This window comes from Oryx dammah, unplaced genomic scaffold, assembly GCF_014754425.2.
Source record: "Oryx dammah isolate SB20612 unplaced genomic scaffold, SCBI_Odam_1.1 HiC_scaffold_26, whole genome shotgun sequence".
Lineage (NCBI taxonomy): Eukaryota > Metazoa > Chordata > Mammalia > Artiodactyla > Bovidae > Oryx > Oryx dammah.
The window spans coordinates 65,353,222-65,376,055 of record NW_024070210.1 but is presented as its reverse complement, the minus strand read 5'-3'; the positions used below and the strand labels follow the sequence as shown (position 1 = coordinate 65,376,055).

At 38.3% G+C, this 22,834-nt stretch overlaps 1 protein-coding gene across 6 annotated transcripts in view; it reads left to right on the top strand.

Moving 5' to 3' along the window:
• Positions 1–22,834, top strand: part of MGA (MAX dimerization protein MGA) — a 145,991-nt gene that overhangs the window by 84,922 nt on the left and 38,235 nt on the right. For all 6 annotated transcript variants that reach the window (XM_040226855.1, XM_040226858.1, XM_040226857.1 and 3 more), the window contains exons 6-9: positions 8,316–8,447; positions 8,660–8,764; positions 9,731–10,398; positions 14,183–14,531. In XM_040226855.1, the coding sequence (XP_040082789.1) occupies positions 8,316–8,447; positions 8,660–8,764; positions 9,731–10,398; positions 14,183–14,531 (1,254 nt within the window). The remainder of the gene's footprint in view (positions 1–8,315; positions 8,448–8,659; positions 8,765–9,730; positions 10,399–14,182; positions 14,532–22,834) is intronic.

Sequence of the window (22,834 nt, the reverse complement as noted above, 5' to 3'; positions counted from 1 at the left end):
GGCAGCTGATACAGTTTTTTTGGACAGAAAAGTGTGTGAGGCATCAGCTTTCACTTACTACACAAATTATGCATTTAGTGTTCAAGTTTGTAATTAATCCTCACATTGTTAAGTTTAATTCAACTACATTCTTATATAGTTTTACAGTTAAATCTATAATCCATGTGTACTTTCTAAAATCCATGAGGCACTTTCCGTAAGGTATGAGATAGAATTACAGTTTGGAGGTTTTCCTCTAATTTATTTTGGCAGATATCTCCCCCAGCCCCTAACCTTTGCTTAAGACTTAGAATATTAAAATAAGTTAGTTTGACTGAATGTTTATAGTAACTTATGGTGCCAGCTAAGTATCTGCAGATAGTGAAAATACTTGTCTAGATTCCTAAGAATTGATGCTTGAAGTAATTTATTAAATTTATTACATTTCAGTTCAGTAATGTCATGTTTCTTTGTCTTTCTGTCAACTGTAGCGTTTCCTTATTTTTTAGAAAATGAGCACTTATAAATCTAGAAAGCTTTTGAGCTGGGAAAACTTGAAAAACTTTGTGAACCTCCTTTGTAATTGTGAAAGAAATGTTGATTTAAGCCTGAGAAAATGTTTTTATTGTTGTTGTTTGTAGTTTTGTTGCTAAAATAAGATTCTTAATTTTGTTTTCCACAGTGTGATATTTTTGTCTTCCATACTTTTCTTTGCTGCTTCCAAATTGGTTTATTTTGTAAGCCCATCATCCTGAAATCACAATTTCTTGATATTTAAAGGTATTTTTATAAAAGCGCTTTCTACTTCATTGCTACCAAGTAAATTAATTCTGTCAGATTTGCAGAAATATTGGAACCATAGTACAGAGTTCCCATATACTCAACATCCAGTTTCCCCTGTAGTTAACATCTAATTTTAGCGCAATACATTTGTTACAATTAGAGAACCTACTGATATACTATTATTTACTAAAGTGCATACTTTATTCAGATTTCCTTAGTTAATTTTTTATGTTTCAAGGTATCACTAGGAAAATGTCGTCGTACTGCATCCAGTAGTCATGTCTCCTTAGGATCCTGTTGGCTGGGATGGTTTCTCAGAATGTTTTGTTTTTAATTATTTTGACAGTTTTGAGGAATACTGGTCAGGTATTTTGTAGAATGATCCTCAGCTGAGATTTGTTTGATATTTTTCTCATGGTTCACCTGAGGCCATATGTTTATAGGAAGAAGACCACAAAGGTAAAGTGCCATTCTCATCTTCCCATATCAAGAATACAATCAATCACAGTGCAAATTACTGACATTTTTATGCTGTACTCTTTGGAACGAAGTCACTGTGTAGTCCACAGTGGTAAGGTATGCTTAATGAGTGGTAAGGTATGCTTCTCTTTCTTGAGGATGGAGTATCTGCATAAATTACTTGGAATTTTTCTACAGCCAGAGATTTCTTTCTCCCTCATTTTTATTCAGTCTTTTATATCAGTATGAACTCCTGTCAGTTTTAATGTTAAATTCCTTAAATGGTAGTATTCCCAGGGCACTCTCTTTCTTTTTAGTTACTTAAAAAAATCTCTGAATGTAGTGTTAAATCAGTGGTTAGGTAGAGTTTTTCTTTTATATATCTATATCTAATTTTCTATTCTATGTTCAATAGTTATACAGGTTTTTCTTTGAAGTGTATTTTTGTGGATACCTCCTATTTAAGTGGATTTAGATAGATGCACACTTTTTTTTTTTTTGCTACAGTTTATCATCTTAGGTGATTCTGCCTTGAACCTACAGGGTTATCTGTTTTTGTTTCTTTCTTTATGAGTCTTTTTAATGGTGTGATAATGTGTTCTTAAGAAGTTGGTCCTAATATGATGAAAAGGCAGAAGCATTTAGGGGTATGATTTAAACCATCATATGCAACGGGTTTTATGCATTTAGGGGGTATGCTAAGAATTATTTAACTTATTTTTCCAAGCTGAAGTTATTCTCATTCATATGGAACCAACTAAGTCTGAGTCTTATGGCAAATAAGTCTTCAATGGCAAATAGATGGAGAAACGTGGGGAAATAAGTCTTCATGGCAAATAGATGGAGAAACAATGGAAATAGTGAGAGACTTTATTTTTGGGGGCTCCAAAATCACTCACTGCATATGGTGTCTGTAGCCATGAAATCAAAAGATGCTTGCACCTTGGAAGAAAGCTATGACCAGCCTAGACAGCATGTTAAAAAGCAGAGACATTATTTTGCCGACAGAGGTCTGTCTAGTCAAAGCTGTGGTTTTTCCAGTAGTCATGTATGGTTGTGAGAGTTGGACTATAAAGAAAGCTGAGCGCCAAAGAATTGATGCTTTTGAACTGTGGTGTTGGAGAAGACTTTCTGAGAGTCCCTTGGACTGCAAGGAGATCCCACCAGTCCATCCTAAAGGAAATCAGTCCTGAATATTCATTGGAAGGATGGATGCTGAAGCTACAATCCTTTGGCCACTTGATGCGAAGAACTGACTCATTTGAAGAGACTGTGATGCTGGGAAAGATTGAAGGTGGGAGAAGGGGACGACAGAGGATGAGATGATTGGATGGCATCACCGACTCAATGGACATGAGTTTGAGTAAACTCTGGGAGTTGGTGATGGACAGAGAGGTCTGTCGTGCTGCAGTCCATGGGGTTGCAAAGAGTTGGACACAACTGAATGACTGAGTGACATTGTACAGGAGACAGGGATCCAGACCATCCCCATGGAAATGAAATGCAAAAAAGCAAAATGGCTGTCTGGGGAGGCCTTACAAATAGCTGTGAAAAGGAGAGAAGTGAAAAGCAAAGGAGAAAAAGAAAGATATAAGCATCTGAATGCAGAGTTCCCAAGAATAGCAAGAAGACATAGGAAAGCCTTCCTTCGTGATCAGTGCAAAGAAATAGAGGAAAACAACAGAACGGGAAAGACTAGAGATCTCTTCAAGAAAATTAGAGATACCAAGGGAACATTTCATGCAAAGATGGGCTCAATAAAGGACAGAAATGGTCTGGACCTAACAGAAGCAGAACATATTAAGAAGAGGTGGCAAGAATACACAGAAGAATTGTACAAAAAAGATCTTCACGACCCAGATAATCACGACAGTGTGATCACTCACCTAGAGCCAGACATCCTGGAATGTGAAGTCAAGTGGGCCTTAGAAAGCATTACTAAGAACAAAGCTAGTGGAGGTGATGGAATTCCAGTTGAGCTATTTCAAATCCTGAAAGATGATGCTGTGAAAGTGCTGCACTCAATATGCCAGCAAATTTGGAAAACTCAGCAGTGGCCACAGGACTGGAAAAGGTCAGTTTTCATTCCAATTCCAAAGAGAGGCAATACCAAAGAATGCTCAAACTACCGCACAATTGCACTCATCTCATATGCTAGTAAAGTAATGCTCAAAATTCTGCAAGCCAGGCTTCAGCAATACGTGAACCGTGAACTTCCAGATGTTCAACCTGGTTTTAGAAAAGGCCGGGGAACCAGAGATCAAATTGCCAACATCTGCTGGATCATCAAAAAAGCAAGAGAGTTCCAGCAAAACATCTATTTAATTCTGAAAGAGATGGGAATACCAGACCACCTGACCTGCCTCTTGAGAAACCTGTATGCAGGTCAGGATGCAACAGTTAGAACTGGACATGGAACAACAGACTGGTTCCAAATAGGAAAAGGAGTACGTCAAGGCTGTATATTGTCACCCTGCTTATTTAACTTCTATGCAGAGTACATCATGAGAAACGCTGGGCTGGAAGAAGCACAAACTGGAATCAAGATTGCTGGGAGAAATATCAATAACCTCAGATATGCAGATGACACCACCCTTATGGCAGAAAGTGAAGAGGAACTAAAAAGCCTCTTGATGAAAGTGAAAGTGGAGAGTGAAAAAGTTGGCCTAAAACTCAACATTCAGAAAATGAAGATCATGGCATCTGGTCCCATCACTTCATGGCAAATAGATGGGGAAACAGTAGAAACAGGGTCAGATTTTATTTTTCTGGGCTCCAAAATCACTGCAGTTGGTGATTGCAGCCATGAAATTAAAAGACACTTACTCCTTGGAAGGAAAGTTATGACCAACCTACATAGCATATTGAAAAGCAGAGACATTACTTTGCCAACAAAGGTCCGTCTAGTCAAGGCTATGGTTTTTCCTGTGGTCATGTATGGATGTGAGAGTTGGACTGTGAAGAAAGCTGAGCGCCAAAGAATTGATGCTTTTGAACTGTGGTGTTGGAGAAGACTCTTGAGAGTCCCTTGGACTGCAAGGAGTTCCAACCAGTCCATTCTATAGGAGATCAGTCCTGGGTGTTCTTTGGAAGGAATGATGCTGAAGCTGAAACTCCAGTACTTTGGCCTCCTTGCACAGAGTTGACTCATTGGAAGAGGTGACTCATTGGAAAAGACTGATGCTGGAGGGATTGGGGGCAGGAGGAAAAGGGGACAACAGAAGATGAGTTGGCTGGATGGCATCACCGACTCGATGGACGTGAGTTTGAGTGAACTCCGGGAGATGGTGATGGACAAAGAGGCCAGGCGTGCTGCAGTTCATGGGGTTGCAAAGAGTCGGACACGACTGAGCGACTGAACTGAACTGAGCGACTGAACTGAACTGAACTTTGTGACCCCATGGACTGAGCACACCAGGCTTCCCTGTCCATCACCAATTCCAATACTTTGGCTACCTGATGATGTGAAGAACTGACTTTTAAAAAGACCCTGATGCTGGGGAAGATTGAAGGCAGGAGGAGAAAGGGACGACAGAGGATGAAATGGTTGGATGGCATCACCGACAGGATGTGCATGAGTTTGAGTAAGCTCTGTGAGGTGGTGCTGGACAAGGAAGCCTGTCGTGCTGCAGTCCATGGGGTTGCAAAGAGTCAGACACGACTGAGCGACTGAACTGAAACTGAAAGTCTGTGTTCCAAGTATTTGTTTCTTGGGGAAGGATTTTCTCTAAGGACAAACATTTCAAGATGTGTAGGTAAGCTAAGTTGGGAATTACTTTGAGCAGTATCCGTGTGCCATTGACCTCTCTACTGTTATGGCCTTAACAAAATTGATAAGTATATTTAAAATAAATTTGATCTTTTTGTTGATATTTTTAGGATCACTTGGTACACCTTTTGGGGGAAGATGGCAGTTCAAAATATTAGCAAATGCAGACAAGAAGATATGTAGGGAAAACAGTCTGTAAATTTGATTGTCCTGGTCTAGATTTTGCATGTCTACCTACCTATTTGGCTGTATAGATACATTTTTAACAACTTAATTCCTTTCTTTCTGTTTTCTCTGTAGGCTCAAGTAGTTTCTGTCTGTAATAATAGTATGTTTCTCTTTTTAAAACACTATAGTATCTGATTTTGTCCTTTGTTTAGGATTCAGTGTCACTTGAATTTCTGCAATATTTTGCATTCTGCTCCACTCTGGTTCCACCCTGCTGTCCCTCCCCACCTTTCTTAGTTAATTCCTGCTTATTCTAATTTAAGAATTAGACTCTCTGTACAGTTTTACCAGGTTGCCTTAGCCTTTTCAAGTATCATTCCATTTGCCTCTCACAGGATTTATTTACCCTATTGTAACTACTATTCAGTCAATTGGGAAAACAACACAAAAGCTCCATGAGGTCTGGGAAATGTCTTTGGTCTCTGTCCTCATCTGTATTGCAGAGCATTTCAAAGAGAAGGTACAGTTAATTCTTAAAACATAAAACTCAGTGCAGTGGATTGAGACTTATTTCTCTGATGAGAAAGCAGAAGCTAAGAGAAATTTAGCCGAAAGTCAGGATTAGAGAACAGTTTTTTTGAGCCATATTAACCTACCTGCTAAAGCAGGAGATGTAAGAGACACGGGTTTGACCCCTGGTTTGGGAGGATCCCCTGGATGCGGGCATGGCAGTATTTTTGCCTGGAGAATCCCATGGGCAGAGGAGTGTGGTAAACTATAGTCCACAGGGTCACACAGTCGGGCACGACTGACAGTGATAGCACACACACACACGTGTTTCTCCCTAGTTGATTGAAACATGAAAATACTTTATTGATGTTCATTTTAATCACATGTGATTAAAATAAGCATGATAAAATGATCTTATTTTAAAGAACTAGAATTATAAACTAAAGCCAAATTGCCATCTTTGTTTATTAAGTTTTCTGTGGAGTATATACAAATCACCCTTAAGAGAACTTGAAGCCTGTAACCTGACCAATGTCTTCACCTTGCAGGAAACCAGTACTATGTAAGCTTTTTATTGGAAACCTGTACCTGTGACTTCTAGTAGTTAATACTACAATAGTTGATGGCTTCAGTTTTGTTCAAATTTAAGTTAAATACTTTCCTGCTCAGTAATATGAAGCCAGTAATTGCACAAACAAGGAAATCCAAATTAGAAACTTGTCACTAGTAACAGAAAAAATTCAAATTTAAGAACAAAGGATATAGATTTATACCAATAAGATGAGGACAGTTTTAAAAGTCCAGTGATATAAAATGTTGATGAGGATGTGGATCAGTAACGACTCTTAACGCTATTGGAGAGAGTATAAATGGAGAGTTGATTGGCAGTCTAGTCAGCAACTTCCCAACCAGTGCAGCATTGCATGTGGTTATCCATGATTGTGTGACAGGTATGCTCTTGAAACACTTGATCTCAGAGTGGCCAGACAAGACCATGGGAAATTAATAACTGTAATGGTTGCCTCTAGCCATAAGCAGTCTCATGTGTATTCCAGTTTGTTATGTAATTACTGTTTTCTTATTTCCCACTCACTCTGCAGGTGAAATAGAATATAAATTTATTAAAGAATATCAGATGATTTACAGAGAGAATCTCCTGAAAGGCAGAGAAACAGACTGTAGGACTATGCGGTCAGGAAAAATGTCCAAATTATATTCCCTAAGAACCCATACAAGCAGTCTCACAACATTGAACAGTTACTACCATTTTCAACGTAGTACACTGAACACAGTATACTACAGCTAGGACATTGATTACTTTTACCTCTAAAAGTCCTTAACTTGGCCAAATAGTATCACCCTCATTAACACAATTCTGAGTAGTATTCCTTTGCTTATGGGCCTCTCTTCTAGATTGAAGCCTTTTATGGCTACATCTGTGTTTTAACACCTCTCCGTTGAAGAGGTGTGGGTTATAATGTGGAAAAGTAATAGCTTTTGGAAAGGTTCTCAGAATATTTTGGGCAGCCACATATATGTCAAACAGTATCCAGTAAATTAAAGATGAACATATCCTATTATATAGCAATTCCACTCTTGGGTAAATGCCATAAGGAAAAGCTAAATGCACTAGAGAAGCTTTCATACATGTTCATATTTGTGATAGACTTCTTTGTACAAGATGTACAATTACACTGCAGTATTTTTTGTAATAGTTTAAAATAGGAAACAGCTTAATTCTCATCAAGAGGAAAATGGTGAATAAATGAGAGTCATTCATAATTTGGAATAGTGTACAACAGTGAAAATAAATCATGTAGAGATAAACTTGTCAACATAGACAAATCTTTGATGTAAAATGTTAAGAAAAAAAGGTAAAAAGATAGGAAAATAAATGCTTTCCCAATACCTACAGATAAGCCATAATACTTATAGGCTCCATTAACCATAAATGTCTTAATAATAAATAAAGAATTAGTGGCCTTCACCAGGCCAGATGCTCATACTATTGCATGTTTGTATTAGAGGTCCTAGAAAATCTCTGGGCTATAAAGTATTAAAGTACAAAAGGTCTGAAGTCTGCTGTGTTTATGTATTAGTTATCTATTGCTGCTTAACAGATTGCTACAAACCTAGTACCTTAAAACAACACATTTACTGTCTCAGGGTTCTGTGGGTCAGATGTTAGGGCACAGCTTATCTGGGTCCTCCTTTTAAGGTATCACAGGATTGCAATCAAGATGTGAGTATTGTCTCCTCATCAGAGGTTCGACTGGGGAGGGATCTGCTTCCAATTTCCCTCAGGTTGTTGGCAGAATTTTTATCCTTGCAGCTCTAGCAGGATGGATGATACACTCATTCTTATATTATCACATATACATACATAATCATATACATCCTGTCCCTTTTGCCACTGGTTAGAAGTAAGTCACAGGGCCACCAATGTTCAGGATAGAAAGGGGAAGATTTTGTAAATATATAATACCCAGGAAGTGAGGATCATAAGGCCACCTTAAAGTCTGTCTGCCACTTTCAACTTTTATTTCATCATTTCTGGTCTCCGCTTATTCTTTATTATACCCCTCCCTCCCCTCTCCACCCCAACCAGAGATTAAAAAATACCCAATACGATTCTTTTTTTTTGTAGTGGGCTTAAAATTGAATTCGGTGGATCCAACAATGAGCATTGATCTTAAGTACTTGGGAGTACAGCTACCTTTGGCTCCAGCCACTAGCTTTCCATTCTGGAACCTTACCGGAGCCAACCCTGCCTCTCCTGGTGAGTGCACAATATTTGTAAAGTCAAACAAGTTTGTGATAAAAATAAAATGCTACAATTGTTAGAGACATTTAGGATACTCTAATTAAATCCTTTATCTAGTGGTGAGTCTTAACAATGATTTATACATTTTAGATGAAATCTTAGTAAATAGTATATTAAATATTGGCTTCCTTGAATTTTGATCATCTCTTTTGCTTTTACTTTTATAGATGCTGGATTTCCCTTTGTTTCTAGGACAGGGAAGACCAATGATTTCACCAAGATCAAGGGGTGGAGGGGAAAGTTTCATAGTGCTTCTGCATCTAGGAATGACGGTAATCAGCTTTTTAAAAATTTAAAAATACATTCTGAAACATGTGGCCAAAGACTCTTGTTAAAAGTAAACCTTGGTTGGTTTTCTTTATCTCTTCTTTCCATGCTTTAAAATAAACTGAAAATAATTATCTTGCCTTTTTTTGTTCATTTTCTGTGTCCTCTAGTCCCTATCCTGGGTTTCAGTCCCTAACCATGTCAGACTTAAATAATCCTTGCAGCCTTTTCAAACGGCACTTCCATTCTATTCCTACAGTTATAAAAAGCATCATCATCAAGAATTATTTCAGAACTGTATACTTCAGAGCTGTATAGTGATTTCCAATAATGTTATAGTACTTCAAAATAAACTTCTAAATCCAATCTGAAATTTAAATTTTGATTGTGTGTCTGTTGGTCTCCTTTCTTAGTGCTTTTCCTTTCAAACTGCAGTTGTTTGCAGTTACACTCTAACTAGATAAATTTATTGTTTGTTCAATATAATTTTTCTCCTCTTTGAATCTTTGTACAGTATTATAATAGTGTAGAGCTTCTAGTGGCTCAGATGGTAAAGCGTCTGCCTGCAATGCAGGAGACCTGGGTTTGATCCCTGGGTCAGGAAGATCCCCTGGAGAAGGAAATGGCAACCCACTCCAGTACTCTTGCCTGGAAAATCCCATGGACAGAGAAGCCTGGGAGACTACAGTCCATAGGATCACAAAGAGTCGGACACGACTGAGCGACTTCACTACACACTATAATAGTGTAATGCTTGTCTCTGTTAAACTTGCTTTTTCTTGTTCCTTAAAAACTAAACTTTATACTACTGTTTTTGTGCCCTTACCTTTTTCCCTTACTTCTGAGGAGGGACAGTTTGGAAGATCTGGTAGCTTATAAATGAAAGCTCCTGGTCTTTTTAAGTGTATTTTTCTAGAGACATAAATATCTGTCTTACATTTCTTTAAGTATCTGTTTATCTTTATTTCTAGGTGGAAATTCTGAAGGTCCATTGAAAAACCGTTCTGCTTTCTGCAGTGATAAGCTGGATGAATACTTGGAAAATGAAGGCAAGCTGATGGAAACAAGCATGGGTTTCTCTTCTAATGCTCCCACGTCTCCTGTGGTATACCAGCTTCCCACCAAGAGTACCAGCTATGTTCGAACACTTGATAGTGTGCTGAAGAAGCAGTCTACCATTTCCCCTTCTACCTCTTACTCTTTGAAACCTCATTCTGAACCCTCTGTCTCTCGAAAGGCAAAGTCTCAAAACAAACAGGCAACTTTCAGTGGCCGAACTAAATCATCTTATAAATCCATTTTACCATACCCTGTTTCCCCAAAGCAGAAACACACTCATATGATTCCAGGAGATAAGATTACCAAGAATTCTTCAAGCACCACCTCAGAAAACCGGGTGAATAACTTGATTGTGCCAACTTTAGATGAAAATACATTTCCAAAGCAAATTAGTTTGCGGCAGGCACACCAGCAGCAGCAGCAACAGCAACAACAACAGGGATCTCGCCCTCCAGGCTTGTCTAAATCTCAAGTGAAGCTAATGGATCTGGAAGACTGTGCACTTTGGGAAGGAAAACCAAGGACCTATATCACTGAAGAGCGAGCAGATGTATCCTTAACAACTCTGCTTACAGCTCAAGTAGGTACCTTTTGTTTTCCAAAAGCATATTATCTTGTCGAGAAAGAATTAGGTCATTAGGAGAAATGGGAATGGGGCTTTTTGGCAGGAGGATGGGGTGTTCAGTTACCTTAGTGACAGCTAAGGAAATGTCTTCCACATTTGTTATCAACTAGACACCAGTACCCTTGCCTGGAAAATCCCATGGACAGAAGAGCCTGGTAGGCTGCAGTCCATGGGGTTGCTAAGAGTCGGGCACGACTGAGCGAGTTCACTTTCACTTTTCACTTTCATGCATTGGAGAAGGAAATGGCAACCCACTCCAGTGTTCTTGCCTGGAGAATCCCAGGGACAGAGGAGCCTGGTGGGCTGCCGTCTATGGGGTAGCACAGAGTCGGACACGACTGAAGTGAAGCAGCAGCAGCAGCAGCAGCAGCAGACACGAAGTGTGGATTCCTCCTGCCAGCAGAAGGAGACTGTACAATCGTGTGCTTGAATTGTCCCTCTCCTTTATAAAGGCAGCTAACTATTCTGAACATTTCTAATTTCATTCTCCAGCATGTGGGCAAGTACAGTTACTGGGCTTGTTAAAACAGCTTTGAAAACTCTGCTTAGAAGGTATTATATTCCCAGAAAATGCCCCAAATTCTCACCTACAGAGAAAATAGTTTTGTCTTTTATAAAATTATATATTAGGACATTTTCATTAATTGTTGATTCACCTATGGTAACATAGGTGAATGGTATGTTACAGCCTTGGTGCATGTGAAATTATACAGCAGCATGTGGATAAGTTTTCTGTTGTGAAATTTCTGTAGTTTACCTTGCATATTTTAGATTCTGCGACTAAATTCTAGAGCTGAAGATCATCAGATATTGGGACTAAATATGAATTTTATCTTTTATAATCATTCCTAAAGACTTTTCAGTTCAGTTCAGTTGCTCAGTCGTGTCCGACTCTTTGCGACCCCATGAACCGCAGCACGCCAGGCTTCCCTGTCCATCACCAACTTCTGGAGTCCACCCAAACCCATGTCCTTTGAGTCGGTGATGCCATCCAGCCATCTCATCCTCTGTCGTCTCTTTCTCCTCGTGCCCTCAATCTTTCCCAGCATCAGGGTCTTTTCCAATGAGTCAGCTCTTTGCATGAAGTGGCCAAAGTATTGGAGTCTCAGCTTCAACATCAGTCCTTCCAATGAACATTCAGGACTGATCTTTAGGATGGACTGGTTGGATCTCCTTGCAGTCCAAGGGACTCTTGAGTCTTCTCCAACATCACAGTTCAAAAGCATCAGTACTTCTGTGCTCAACTTTCTTTAGTCCAACTCTCACATCCATACATGACCACTGGAAAAACCATAGCCTTGACTAGATGGACCTTTGTTGGCAAAGTAATGTCTCTGCTTTTGAATATACTATCTAGGTTAGTCATAACTTTCCTTCCAAGGAGTAAGCGTCGTTTAATTTCATGGCTGCAGTCACCATTTGCAGTGATTTTGGAGCCAAAAAAATAGCCACTGTTTCCACTTTTTCCCCATCTATTTGCCATGAAGTGATGGGACCGGATGCCATGATCTTTGTTTTCTGAATATTGAGCTTTAAGCCAATTTTTCCACTCTCCTCTTTCACTTTCATCAAGAGGCTTTATAGTTCCTCTTCACTTTGTGCCATAAGGGTGGTGTCATCTGCATATCTGAGGTTATTGATATTTCTCCAGGCAATCTTGATTCCAGCTTGTGCTTCCTCCAGCCCAGCGTTTATGATGTACTCTGCATAGAAGTTAAATAAGCAGAGTGACAATATACAGCCTTGATGTACTCCTTTTCCTATTTGGAACCAGTCTGTTGTTCCATGTCCAGTTCTAACTGTTGCATCCTGACCTGCATACAGGTTTCTCAAGAGGCAGGTCAGGTGGTTTGGTATTCCTATCTCTTTCAGAATTTTCTATAGTTTCTTGTGATCCACACAGTCAAAGGCTTTGGGATAGTCAATAAAGCAGAAATAGATGTTTTTCTGAAACACTCTTGCTTTTTTGATGATCCAGCGGATGTTGGCAATTTGATCTCTGGTTCCTCTGCCTTTTCTAAAACCAGCTTGAACATCTGGAAGTTCACGGTTCATGTACTGCTAAAGCCTGGCTTGTATAATTTTAAGCATCACTTTACTAGCATGTGAGATGAGTGCAATTGTGCAGTAGTTTGAGCATTCTTTGGCATTGCCTCTCTTTGGGTTTGGAATGAAAACTGACCTTTTCCAGTCCTGTGGCCACTACTGAGTTTTCCAAATTTGCTGGCCTATTGAGTGCAGCACGTTCACAGCATCAACTTTCAGGAGTTGAAATAGCTCAACTGGAATTCCATCACCTCCACTAGCTTCGTTCGTAATGATGCTTTCTAAGGCCCACTTGACTTCACATTCCAAGATGTCTGGCTCTAGGTGAGTGATCACACCATCGTGATTATCTTGGTCGTGAAACTCTTTTTTGTACAGTTTTTCTGTGTATTCTTGCCACCTCTTAATATCTTCTGCTTCTGTTAGGTCCATACCATTTCTGTCCTTTATCGAGCCCATCTTTGCATGAAATGTTTCATTGGTATCTCTAATTTTCTTGAAGAGATCTCTAGTCTTTTTCATTCTATTGTTTTCCTCTATTTCTTGCATTGATTGCTGAGAAAGGCTTTCTTATCTCTCCTTGCTATTCTCTGGAACTCTGCATTCAGATGCTTATATCTTTCCTTTTCTTCTTTGCTTTTCTCTTCCCGTCTTTTCACAGCTATTTGTAAGGCCTCGTCAGAGAGCCCTTTTGCTTTTTTTCATTTCTTTTTCTTGGGGATGATCTTGATTCCTGTCTCCTGTACAGTGTCACGAACCTCTGTCCATAGTTCATCAGTCACTCTGTCAGATCTAGTCCCTTAAATCTATTTCTCACTTCCACTGTATAGTCATAAGGGCTTTGATTTAGGTCATAGCTGAATGGTCTAGTGGTTTTCTCCACTTTCTTCAATTTAATTCTGAATTTGGCAAAAAGGAGTTCATGGTCTGAGCCACAGTCAGCTCCTGGTCTTGTTTTTGCCTACTGCATTGAGCTTCTTCGTCTTTGGCTACAAAGAATATATAATCAATCTGATTTTAGTTACACATGTATTATTCTATTCTCCCTTTATTAATTACCATAGAGCAAGGGTCAGTAAACAATTTCTGTAAAGGGGTAGATAGTAAATACTTTTGGGTTTGTAGGCCTTACAGTCTCTGTTGCAGTTTCTCAACTCTGCTATTGTAATGCCATAGATGTTATGTAAATGAGTGGACCTGGCTGTGTTCCAATGAAACTTTACCTAGGAAGCAGACTGAATCTGGCCCCTGGGCCTTAAGTTGGTCAACCCCTGCTCTATAGCATTATGTGTGATGTCTATTGAGAATAAATTCATCCTTGTTGATATTTTGGCTCATAATTAATTAAAATATTGGAGAAGGGAATTCAATCTACTCTAGTATTCTTGCCTGGAGAATCCCATGGACAGAGGAGCCTGGCAGAGCACAGTCCATGGGATCGCAAAGAGTCAGACCTGACTGAGTGACTAATGCTAATGCTAATTAAAATATCTGTTCTCTTATCTGTGCTATGCGTTTTAGAATGGGAGATAGCTCAGACTTCTGGTTTTATTTCTACTTTGTCTTCTGAATCTGTACTAATCTTTTACTGTTTGTACTGAGTGCTCAGAATAGAAGGCGGCAGACCCGTATATGATCGTAACTTGTTAGGGGATGATTTAGTAGATTTATAATTTTCTACTCTTAATTTTAGGCATCTCTCAAAACTAAACCCATCCACACGATCATAAGGAAACGAGCCCCTCCATGTAACAATGACTTCTGTCGATTGGGGTGTGTATGTTCAAGTCTAGCTTTGGAGAAGCGCCAGCCTGCTCACTGTCGCCGACCAGACTGCATGTTTGGCTGCACCTGTTTGAAAAGAAAAGTTGTACTTGTTAAAGGGGGATCCAAAACTAAGCATTTCCAGAAAAAGAGTGCTCATCGTGATCCAGTATTTTATGATAATTTGGGAGAGGAGCAAAAAGAAGAAGGAGACGAGGGAGTCAAAGAGGAGGAAGAACAATTGAAAGAGAAAAAGAAGAGAAAGAAACTAGAGTACAGTGAGTATCAATTAAGAATTAAGACAGTACAGTTTTTTGTTTCAAATAGTATGATTATTTGAAAATGTATCTCAGATATAAATTGCTTTAATCTTCTTAATCAGTGATCTCATAAGGATTTAATAATTATTCTTAAAATGCTCTTTGTATATGGCATGTGTGATGTACACAGACCTGCACTCGTATGCTTTTTTTAAATTGAAATTTTCTCTTGAAGATAGCTCTTCCATGTTAAATTCGAATCTTCTCTCAATTTCATTTTTTCTTTTTATACTGTATCTTTTGTTTTGTTTAAATAGATTGACTAATCTCACCACGTAATTAGAGAGTTTCTTGCTTCTTAGTTTATTGGTAGATTCTTTAGTGTTTGAGTCACCAGGGAAACCCTTAGTTTATTAGAGGGTTAATATTCCAGTTTTGGTAGTTTATGTTTACATTTGCTATTATTTGCCGTGTACTTTCTTAAGTCAGATTGGATGATTAATTTTTGATATATATTCTTCCAGTATTTTCTGTTCATCTACATGTGTGCATATATATTTTTTATAGAAATGAAACTTCTGTATATATAGTAACTTTTATAACTTTCTTATCATAAAATCATATTCTGCTTTCTGTATTAACAATTGCAGCTCTATAATTTTAGTTTTAATAGCTTTGTATTATTACAGTTCTTTTGGTTGGATATTTAGCTTTTCTGGGTTTTCAAATAGTATGGTGATGAACATTCATGTTCAGTATAGGCTATTAAAAGTGGAATTGCTGTGACAATGAGGATTTTTAAACATTTTTAAATGTTGCTACAATTGTACCAACTATACAATTACCAGTAGTTGGATAGTGCCAGTTCTGTATTCTCGTTAGATATTAAAACTGATAGGCAGAAACTGATATCTTAAATTTATATTTCTATAGTGATAGGTTTATTGAACATGTCATAAACTGTAAATGGCTTTTTCAAATTGTTTGCTAACTTTTATTGGAGTGGCTTTGTTTTTTCCCCATATGTTTCCAAGAGCTTTATTTTTTCCAGGTTGTAATTTTGTAATTTACATTTTAATTTTCTTCAGAGTTCTTCCCATCTCCCTTAGGCAAAGGAAAATCTGAGATGACGTGGTTAAGTCTAGTAGTCTCTTCTTTTTATGATTTTGGTCCTTGGCATCTTACTTAGAAAGTTTTTCTCTATCCTCAAGATTAAAAAAAATTAGATTAATAAATGGTCTTAAAAAGTTAAATTGTTAATATATCTGGAATTTATATGAGATTTGGAGTAGGGCATCATTTCTCCCTCAGATGGCTAGCCAGTTGTACTATTACTTGTTGAGAATAAGTATTTTACTTATTGGTTTAAAATGTCATCTGTGATACAGGAAATGAAAATATACCAGTGTTTGGGTCTGTTTTTAGTTTCTGCTGTTTATTTTGTGACCAGGGCCAGGCTGTTCTAATTGCTATTTCAGTATTCAAATAAGGTACTCTACCTTCATGAACTTCTTGTAAATATGATTTTAAAAGTTTAGAATGAACTATAATACAAAGTTATTAATTTAGTTTTTCCCATATCTCATTATTGAGTTTACCCCCATCTTGCACTTATAGCAATACTTTTCCTTTTCAAAGCAATGGAAGTAAGTTACAAAAACCACAGCAGGAAGAATACTGTATATCTGTTAAGTTTATTACTTTGTTTTCTTGGTAGAGACTTTACCCTGTATCTTAATTAGAATTAAACTCCAGAAGCCAGCCAATTATTGAGGTATATTTTGCTTTTCTCACTGGGATAGTCCTTAATAAAAGACTTTGTCTACTATGTTCTAGGAGCAATGGGGAAAGGAGGGAAGATATTTTTGTAATGATTGCTCTGTAAAAGGAGTAGAAATAGGGAAGAGTTCTTGGAGGCAGGAGTGTTGTTGAGACTGAAAATAAAGGTAAATATAGAAACTGGAAGAAGTTGAAATCTATCAGTGTTTTGCAAAAAGATAGGTGGAAAATGAGAAAAAAAAGTTGCTGATGATTAAAAGGAGTTGGAGAAAGTTAGGAGAAAATGAAAGAGAAATTACTGGAAGAAATGATGGTAGAGGGCCTTCCCTGGTGGTGCAGTGGTTAAAACTACACTTCCGCTTCAAGGGGCACAGGTTTGATCCCTGGTCAGGGAACTAAGATCCTGTATTCTGTGTGGTGTGGCCAAAAATAAATAAATAAAAGTAATAGGGTAGAGTAGAATAGAACAGAAAGAAGTGATAGAAAATGTCTCAAAGCTAAAGAACATGACATTTCTGATTTAAGGGGCCACTGAATACCAGGCAGGTAAGAATTTTCAGGTGAATCTATGTAGACACACACTTCTGACATTTCAGAGCACTGAGAGTGAAGAGTATGTCCTGAACTCTTTTTAAAAGAAGCCACTTCTACTAGGAAGGATTTCGAATCACTTTGGTGTCAAAGAGATCATCAATAGCACTGGATGTTTGAGTAATACTCTTAAAGTCAGAGTTGAATAGGGATTGGATGAATTTTTAATCTAACACTCTTGGCCAAATTATAAACCATAATTTATAATTATGCATGAAATAGAGATATATTAAAACATCAGGATGCAAGAAGTTGATCTCTTACAGATTCTTGGTTACTTTCTTGAGGTTGTGCTCCAGAAAATGAAAAAAAAAAAAAATTTTTTTTTCAAGAAACATGAGATAACTTCTAGTGAGTTATGAACACAGCCCAAGATAAACAATCTTAGGATGACTACTATAGAGCAAGACTATAAAGCAAGCAGTCTAATTTAAAATAGAAAAATCAGAAGATGCTGAGAAGACTACCTTTAAGAGTATATTAGTTTTATTTTATTTTAAGAAATGACATGGTTAAGAGCCTGGATGATTCATGATTAGATGAAAGTATATGCCAACTTCATCAATTAAAAAAAGAATTGAAAACACAGGAAGGAAAAAAATTGTACAGGAGAATTATGGTCCAACTATTGTATGAACTGGTACAATTTTTGTTAAGTTTCAAGCAATGAAGAGTAAGAAAAGAAGGACTTCCCTATTAGTCTACTGGATGGGAATCCACCTTCCATTGTGGGGAACACTGGTTCAGTCCCTGATCTGGGAACTAAGATCCCACATGTTGCATGAATAATAATATTAATTAATAAGAAAAGAGAATCTGTTTGACAATTTGAACAGATTTAGTGGTATAGGACTGATTACATTTTCTTCTCCTTAGGGGTCAGTCACATTAGTTGATTCTACAAGGATTGATAGGGCTTCCCTCATAGTTTGGTAAAGAATCTGCCTGCAGTGCAGGAGACCCCAGTTTGACTCCTGGGTTGGGAAGATCCCCTGCAGAAGGGATAGGCTACCCACTCCAGTATTGTTGGGCTTCCCCTGTAGCTCCGCTGGTAAAGAATCTGCCTTCAATGCGGGAGACCTGGGTTTCTGGGTTGCGAAGATCGCCTGGAAAAGAGAAAGGCTACCCCCTCCAGTATTCTGGCCTGGAGAATTCCATTTCTGTCCTTTATCGAGCCCATCTTTGCATGAAATGTTCCCTTGGTATCTCTAATTTTCTTGAAGAGATCTCTAGTCTTTCCCATTCTGCTGTGGTCCTCTATTTCTTTGCATTGATCGCTGAAGAAGACTTTCTTATCTCTCCTTGCTATTCTCTGGTACTCTGCATTCAGATGCTTATGTCTTTCCTTTTCTCCTTTGCTTTTCCCCTCTCTTCTTTTCACAGCTATTTGTAAGGCCTCCCCAGACAGCCATTTTGCTTTTTTGCATTTCTTTTCTATGGGGATGGTCTGATGGTCTTGATCCCCGTCTCCTGTACAAACCTCATTTCATAGTTCATCAGGTACTCTATCTATCAGATCTAGTCCCTTAAATCTATTTCTCACTTCCACTGTATAATCATAAGGGATTTCATTTAGGTCATACCTGAATGAATGGTCTAGCGGTTTTCCCTACTTTCTTCAATTTGAGTCGAATTTGGTAATAAGGAGTTCATGATCTGAGCCACAGTCAGCTCCTGGTCTTGTTTTTGTTGACTGTATAGAGCTTCTCCCTCTTTGGCTGCAAAGAATAGAATCAATCTGATTTTGGTGTTGACCATCTGGTGATGTCCATGTGTAGAGTCTTCTCTTGTGTTGTGGGAAGAGGGTGTTTGCTATGACCAGTGCATTTTCTTGGTAAAAAAGCCCATAATTGTCTTGAATTCTATGAAGTCTTCTGAGAGAGGGTGAAAAGTTTAAAGCTAGCTGTGTTTGGTTGTTAAGGTTTATGGAAAGAAACTATCTCCATGACATACAAATAAATCCACAGAGAAGCAGCAAGTACTGGTATAGAAGCTGCAGCAAGTTATCCAGAAGAGCTATCTCACATATAACAGTGACTGCTACACTAAACTGTGGGCATTCAATGTAGGCAAAACAGCCTTATGATGGAAGAAGATGCCATCTATGACAATTTTGTCAGTTTTTGCTTCATGTATTTTGATGATCTGTCATTAGGTGTATGAATGTTTGTAAAAGTTATTTCTTCTGGATGTATTGAACATTTTATTAGTATATGACATCCTTCTTTGTTGGGCTTCGCTGGTGGCTCAGATGGTGAAGAATATGCCTGCAATGCAGGAGACCCAAGTTTGATCCTTGGGTCAGGAAGAGGGGAATGGGCTACCCACTCCAGTATGCTTGCCTAGAGAATTCCATGGACAGAGAAACCTACTGGGCTACAGTATCTGGGGTTGCAAAGAGTTGGACATTGACTGAGTGACTAACACACACACATCCTTCACCTTCTTTGTCTGTTTTTTGATTTGATGTCTACTTTGATCTTAGTATACCCATCCCTATTCTTTTCTGGTTACTGTTTGCATGGATTATCATTTTCTGTCACTTTCAGCCTGTTTGTGCCTTTTGGATCTCAAGTGAGTCTCTTGGTGACAGGGTATAATTAGATCATGTGTTGTTTTTTTTTTTTTTTTTTTTTTAATCAATTCTGCCAGTCTGTCTTTTGACGGAGATTTTAATCTATATTTAAAATAGTTATCAATAAGAAGGATCTTCTGTCATTGTGCTGTTCGTTTTTCTGTATACTTAATAACTCTTAGGTTCCTCGGATCCTGCGTTATTCTATTATTCTGTTTTTAGTTGGTATTTTGTTGTGAAATGTTTGAAATTTTTTCTCATTTCCCTTTGTGTGTTTTGTGTAGTTTTTTTTTGTTGTTGTTACCATCAGTTCAGTTCAGTCACTCAGTCGTGTCCGACTCTTTGCGACCCCATGAATCGCAGCACGCCAGGCCTCCCTGTCCATCACCAACTCCCGGAGTTCACTCAAACTCATGTCCATCAAGTCGGTGATGCCATCCAGCCATCTCATCCTCTGTCTTCCCCTTCTCCTCCTGCCCCCAATCCCTTCCAGTATCAGTCTTTTCCAATGAGTCCACTCTTTGCATGAGGTGGCTAAAGTACTGGAGTTTCAGCTTTAGCATCATTCCTTCCAAAGAACACCCAGGACCAATCTCCTTTAGAATGGACTGGTTGGCAGGGCTTACATTTACCATCCTGAAGTTATAACACTCTAAATTTATATCAACTTGACTTGACTGACATTAAAAAAAACTCTCCTCCTTTATAGCTATACTTCCACACCTTTTGATTGTTAATGTCACAATGTTACGTATTTATACATTGTATATTCACAAGCAAATGATTTCTAAAATGCGTTAATTTCTTAAATTTTGTAGAAAACAAAATTTAGAGTTATAAACTAAAAATAACAATAATACTAACTTTCATACTAATGATTTTTCCCTTTAAATGCATATTAATGTCTCAAATTCTATAGAAAATGAAGAGTACATTTATAGACTATTGTTATAATAATACTAAGTTCTCTCTCTCTCTGGAAGGACAATTTTGCTACATTTAGGTTTCTTGGTTGATAGTATTTTTCTTTTAACACTTTGGATAGATCTGATCACTGTATGGTGGCCTCCAGAGTTTCTGATGAGACATCTGCTCATATTTTATTGAGGATCTGTTGTAAGTGATGATTTGCTTCTCTCTGTTTTCAAAATTCTTTGTCTTTATCTTTTGAAAGTTTGATTATAATGTGTCTCACTGTGGGTCTCTGAGTTCATCTTACTCGGAATTTGTTGAGCTTTTTGGATGTTTATATTCTTGTCTTTCCTTGAAATTTGAAAGTTTTCAGTTGTTATTTCTTCAGAGATTCTCTCTGCCCATTTCTTTTTCTCTTCTCCCTCTGGAATGCCTGTGATGCTTATACTCGTCTACTTGATGGTATCACCCAGGTCCTTAGGTTCTGTTCAGTTGTCTTTAATCTCTCTTATTTCTGTTCCTTAGACTCCATGATTCCCATGGTGCTATCTTCAAATTCACTGATTCTTTTTTTTGCCTATTTGAATCTGCCTTTGAGTCCCTGTAGTTAATTTTTCATTTTAGTTATTGTGCTTTTTTTACCTCCAGGATTGCTTTTTGGTTTCTTTTCAGGTTTTGTGTTTGTTTATCAATATTTCCATCTTTTTCACATGTTATTTTCTTGACTTTCTCCACATCTTCCTTGATTTTTTTGAGTATCTTTAAGGCAGTTATTTTATTTTATTTTATTTTAATTTTATTATTTATTTGGCTGCTCTGGGTCTTAATTGTAGCATGTGGGATCTAGCTCCCTGACCAGGGATTGAACCTGGGCCCCCTGCACTGGGAGCTCAGAGTCTTAGCCACTGGACCACCAGGGAAGTCCCAAGGCAGTTATTTTAAAGTCTTTGGTATATCTGTCTTTTGGTCTTTTTCAGGGATGGTTGATTTATTTTTTTTCTTTGAAATGGGCCATACTTTTTTTTTTTCCGGTATGCTTTGTGATGTTTTGTGAAACACTGGACATTTGAATCTAATAATGTGATAACTCTGGAAATCAGATTCTTTTCCTTCTTTGGATTTTTTTGTTCTTACTGTTTTTGTGTTTTTGATTCTAAGCCTTTCCTTAGGCATTCATGTGTGTGCTTAGTCACTCAGTTGTGTTGACTCTTTGCGACCCCAGGGACTGTAGCCCTCCAGGCTCCTCTGTCCATGGGTATTCTCTAGGCAAGAATACTGGAGTGGGTTGCCATGCCCTCCTTTTGGGGATCTTTCCAACCCAGTGACTGAACACTGCATGCAGATTCTTTACTGTCTGAGCCACCTGGGAAGCCGAAGAATACTGATGTGGGTAGCCTATTCCTTCCCTAGGGCAACTTCCTGAACAGGAATCACACCAGGGTCTACTGCATTGCAGGCAGATTCTTCACCAGCTGAGCGATGAGGGAAGCCCTAGGCATGCAGAGTCCCTTTCTAATTTTCCTTGTATATGCAGGGTTTTTTTTTTTTTTTTTTTTTTTCAAGTGTTCTAGTCTTTAGTGTCTGTCTCCTGTAAAGGGGGATGAGTGAAAAGTAAAGAGAGGAGAGGGTGCTGTCCCTTTAAATCTCCTTGAAGTTACCTAAGACAGAAGGATAAGGCCTTGCAACCAAGTGGGTAGCTTCAACAGTAATGGCTTCCTGCCTCTGTGCACCTCTGTGGCCAGAAGCAGCAGTCAGAGCAGAGATCCCTGATATTTAGAGGACAAGGTCCTTTCTGCCCACCCTGGCTCCCACTGTGTTGTAAGCTGCTCTAGGAACACGTGCACAGCTGCTTGCCAGGTGACCAAGTGATGAGGAATGAGTAGCTGGTGTTGTGCCAAAAACTGAAATTGAACTTAATGAAAGTTTACTGTCCCAGTCTTCCCTTGAAAGGTACAATTCTTCATCAGACTCCAGAGTTTCAAAATATATCAGATTCTGCCAGTACAATTATTTTTCACATCTAGAATCATATATCTTGGTGCTGCCTACTCCATCATCTCCCCAGAAACCTCTCAGTATCCATTCTTAAACAACAACAAAAACCCCAAACCCAAAAAACTCCTAGCAAGCAAAACTGAATATTGTAATGGTGTTTCTTCTCTTTTTTATCTGTAATTTCATTGCAGTTCTAATCACTGCAATCCTAATCAAAATTGTGACAACTTTTTATATGAAACTTGAAAAGCTGATTCCAAAATTTATATGAAAATGCACCTAGAAATAGCCAGGGCAGTCTAGAATAAGGCGGGAGGTCTTGCTTGCTAAATGTCAAAAGTTATAGAACTCTCGTTTTAAGATGGGATGGGGACTTCCTTTGGCAGTCCAGTGGTTAAAAACTTCATGCTTCAAGTACAGGAGGCGAGTGTTCGATCTCTGGTCAGGGAACTAGGATCCCACATGCCAC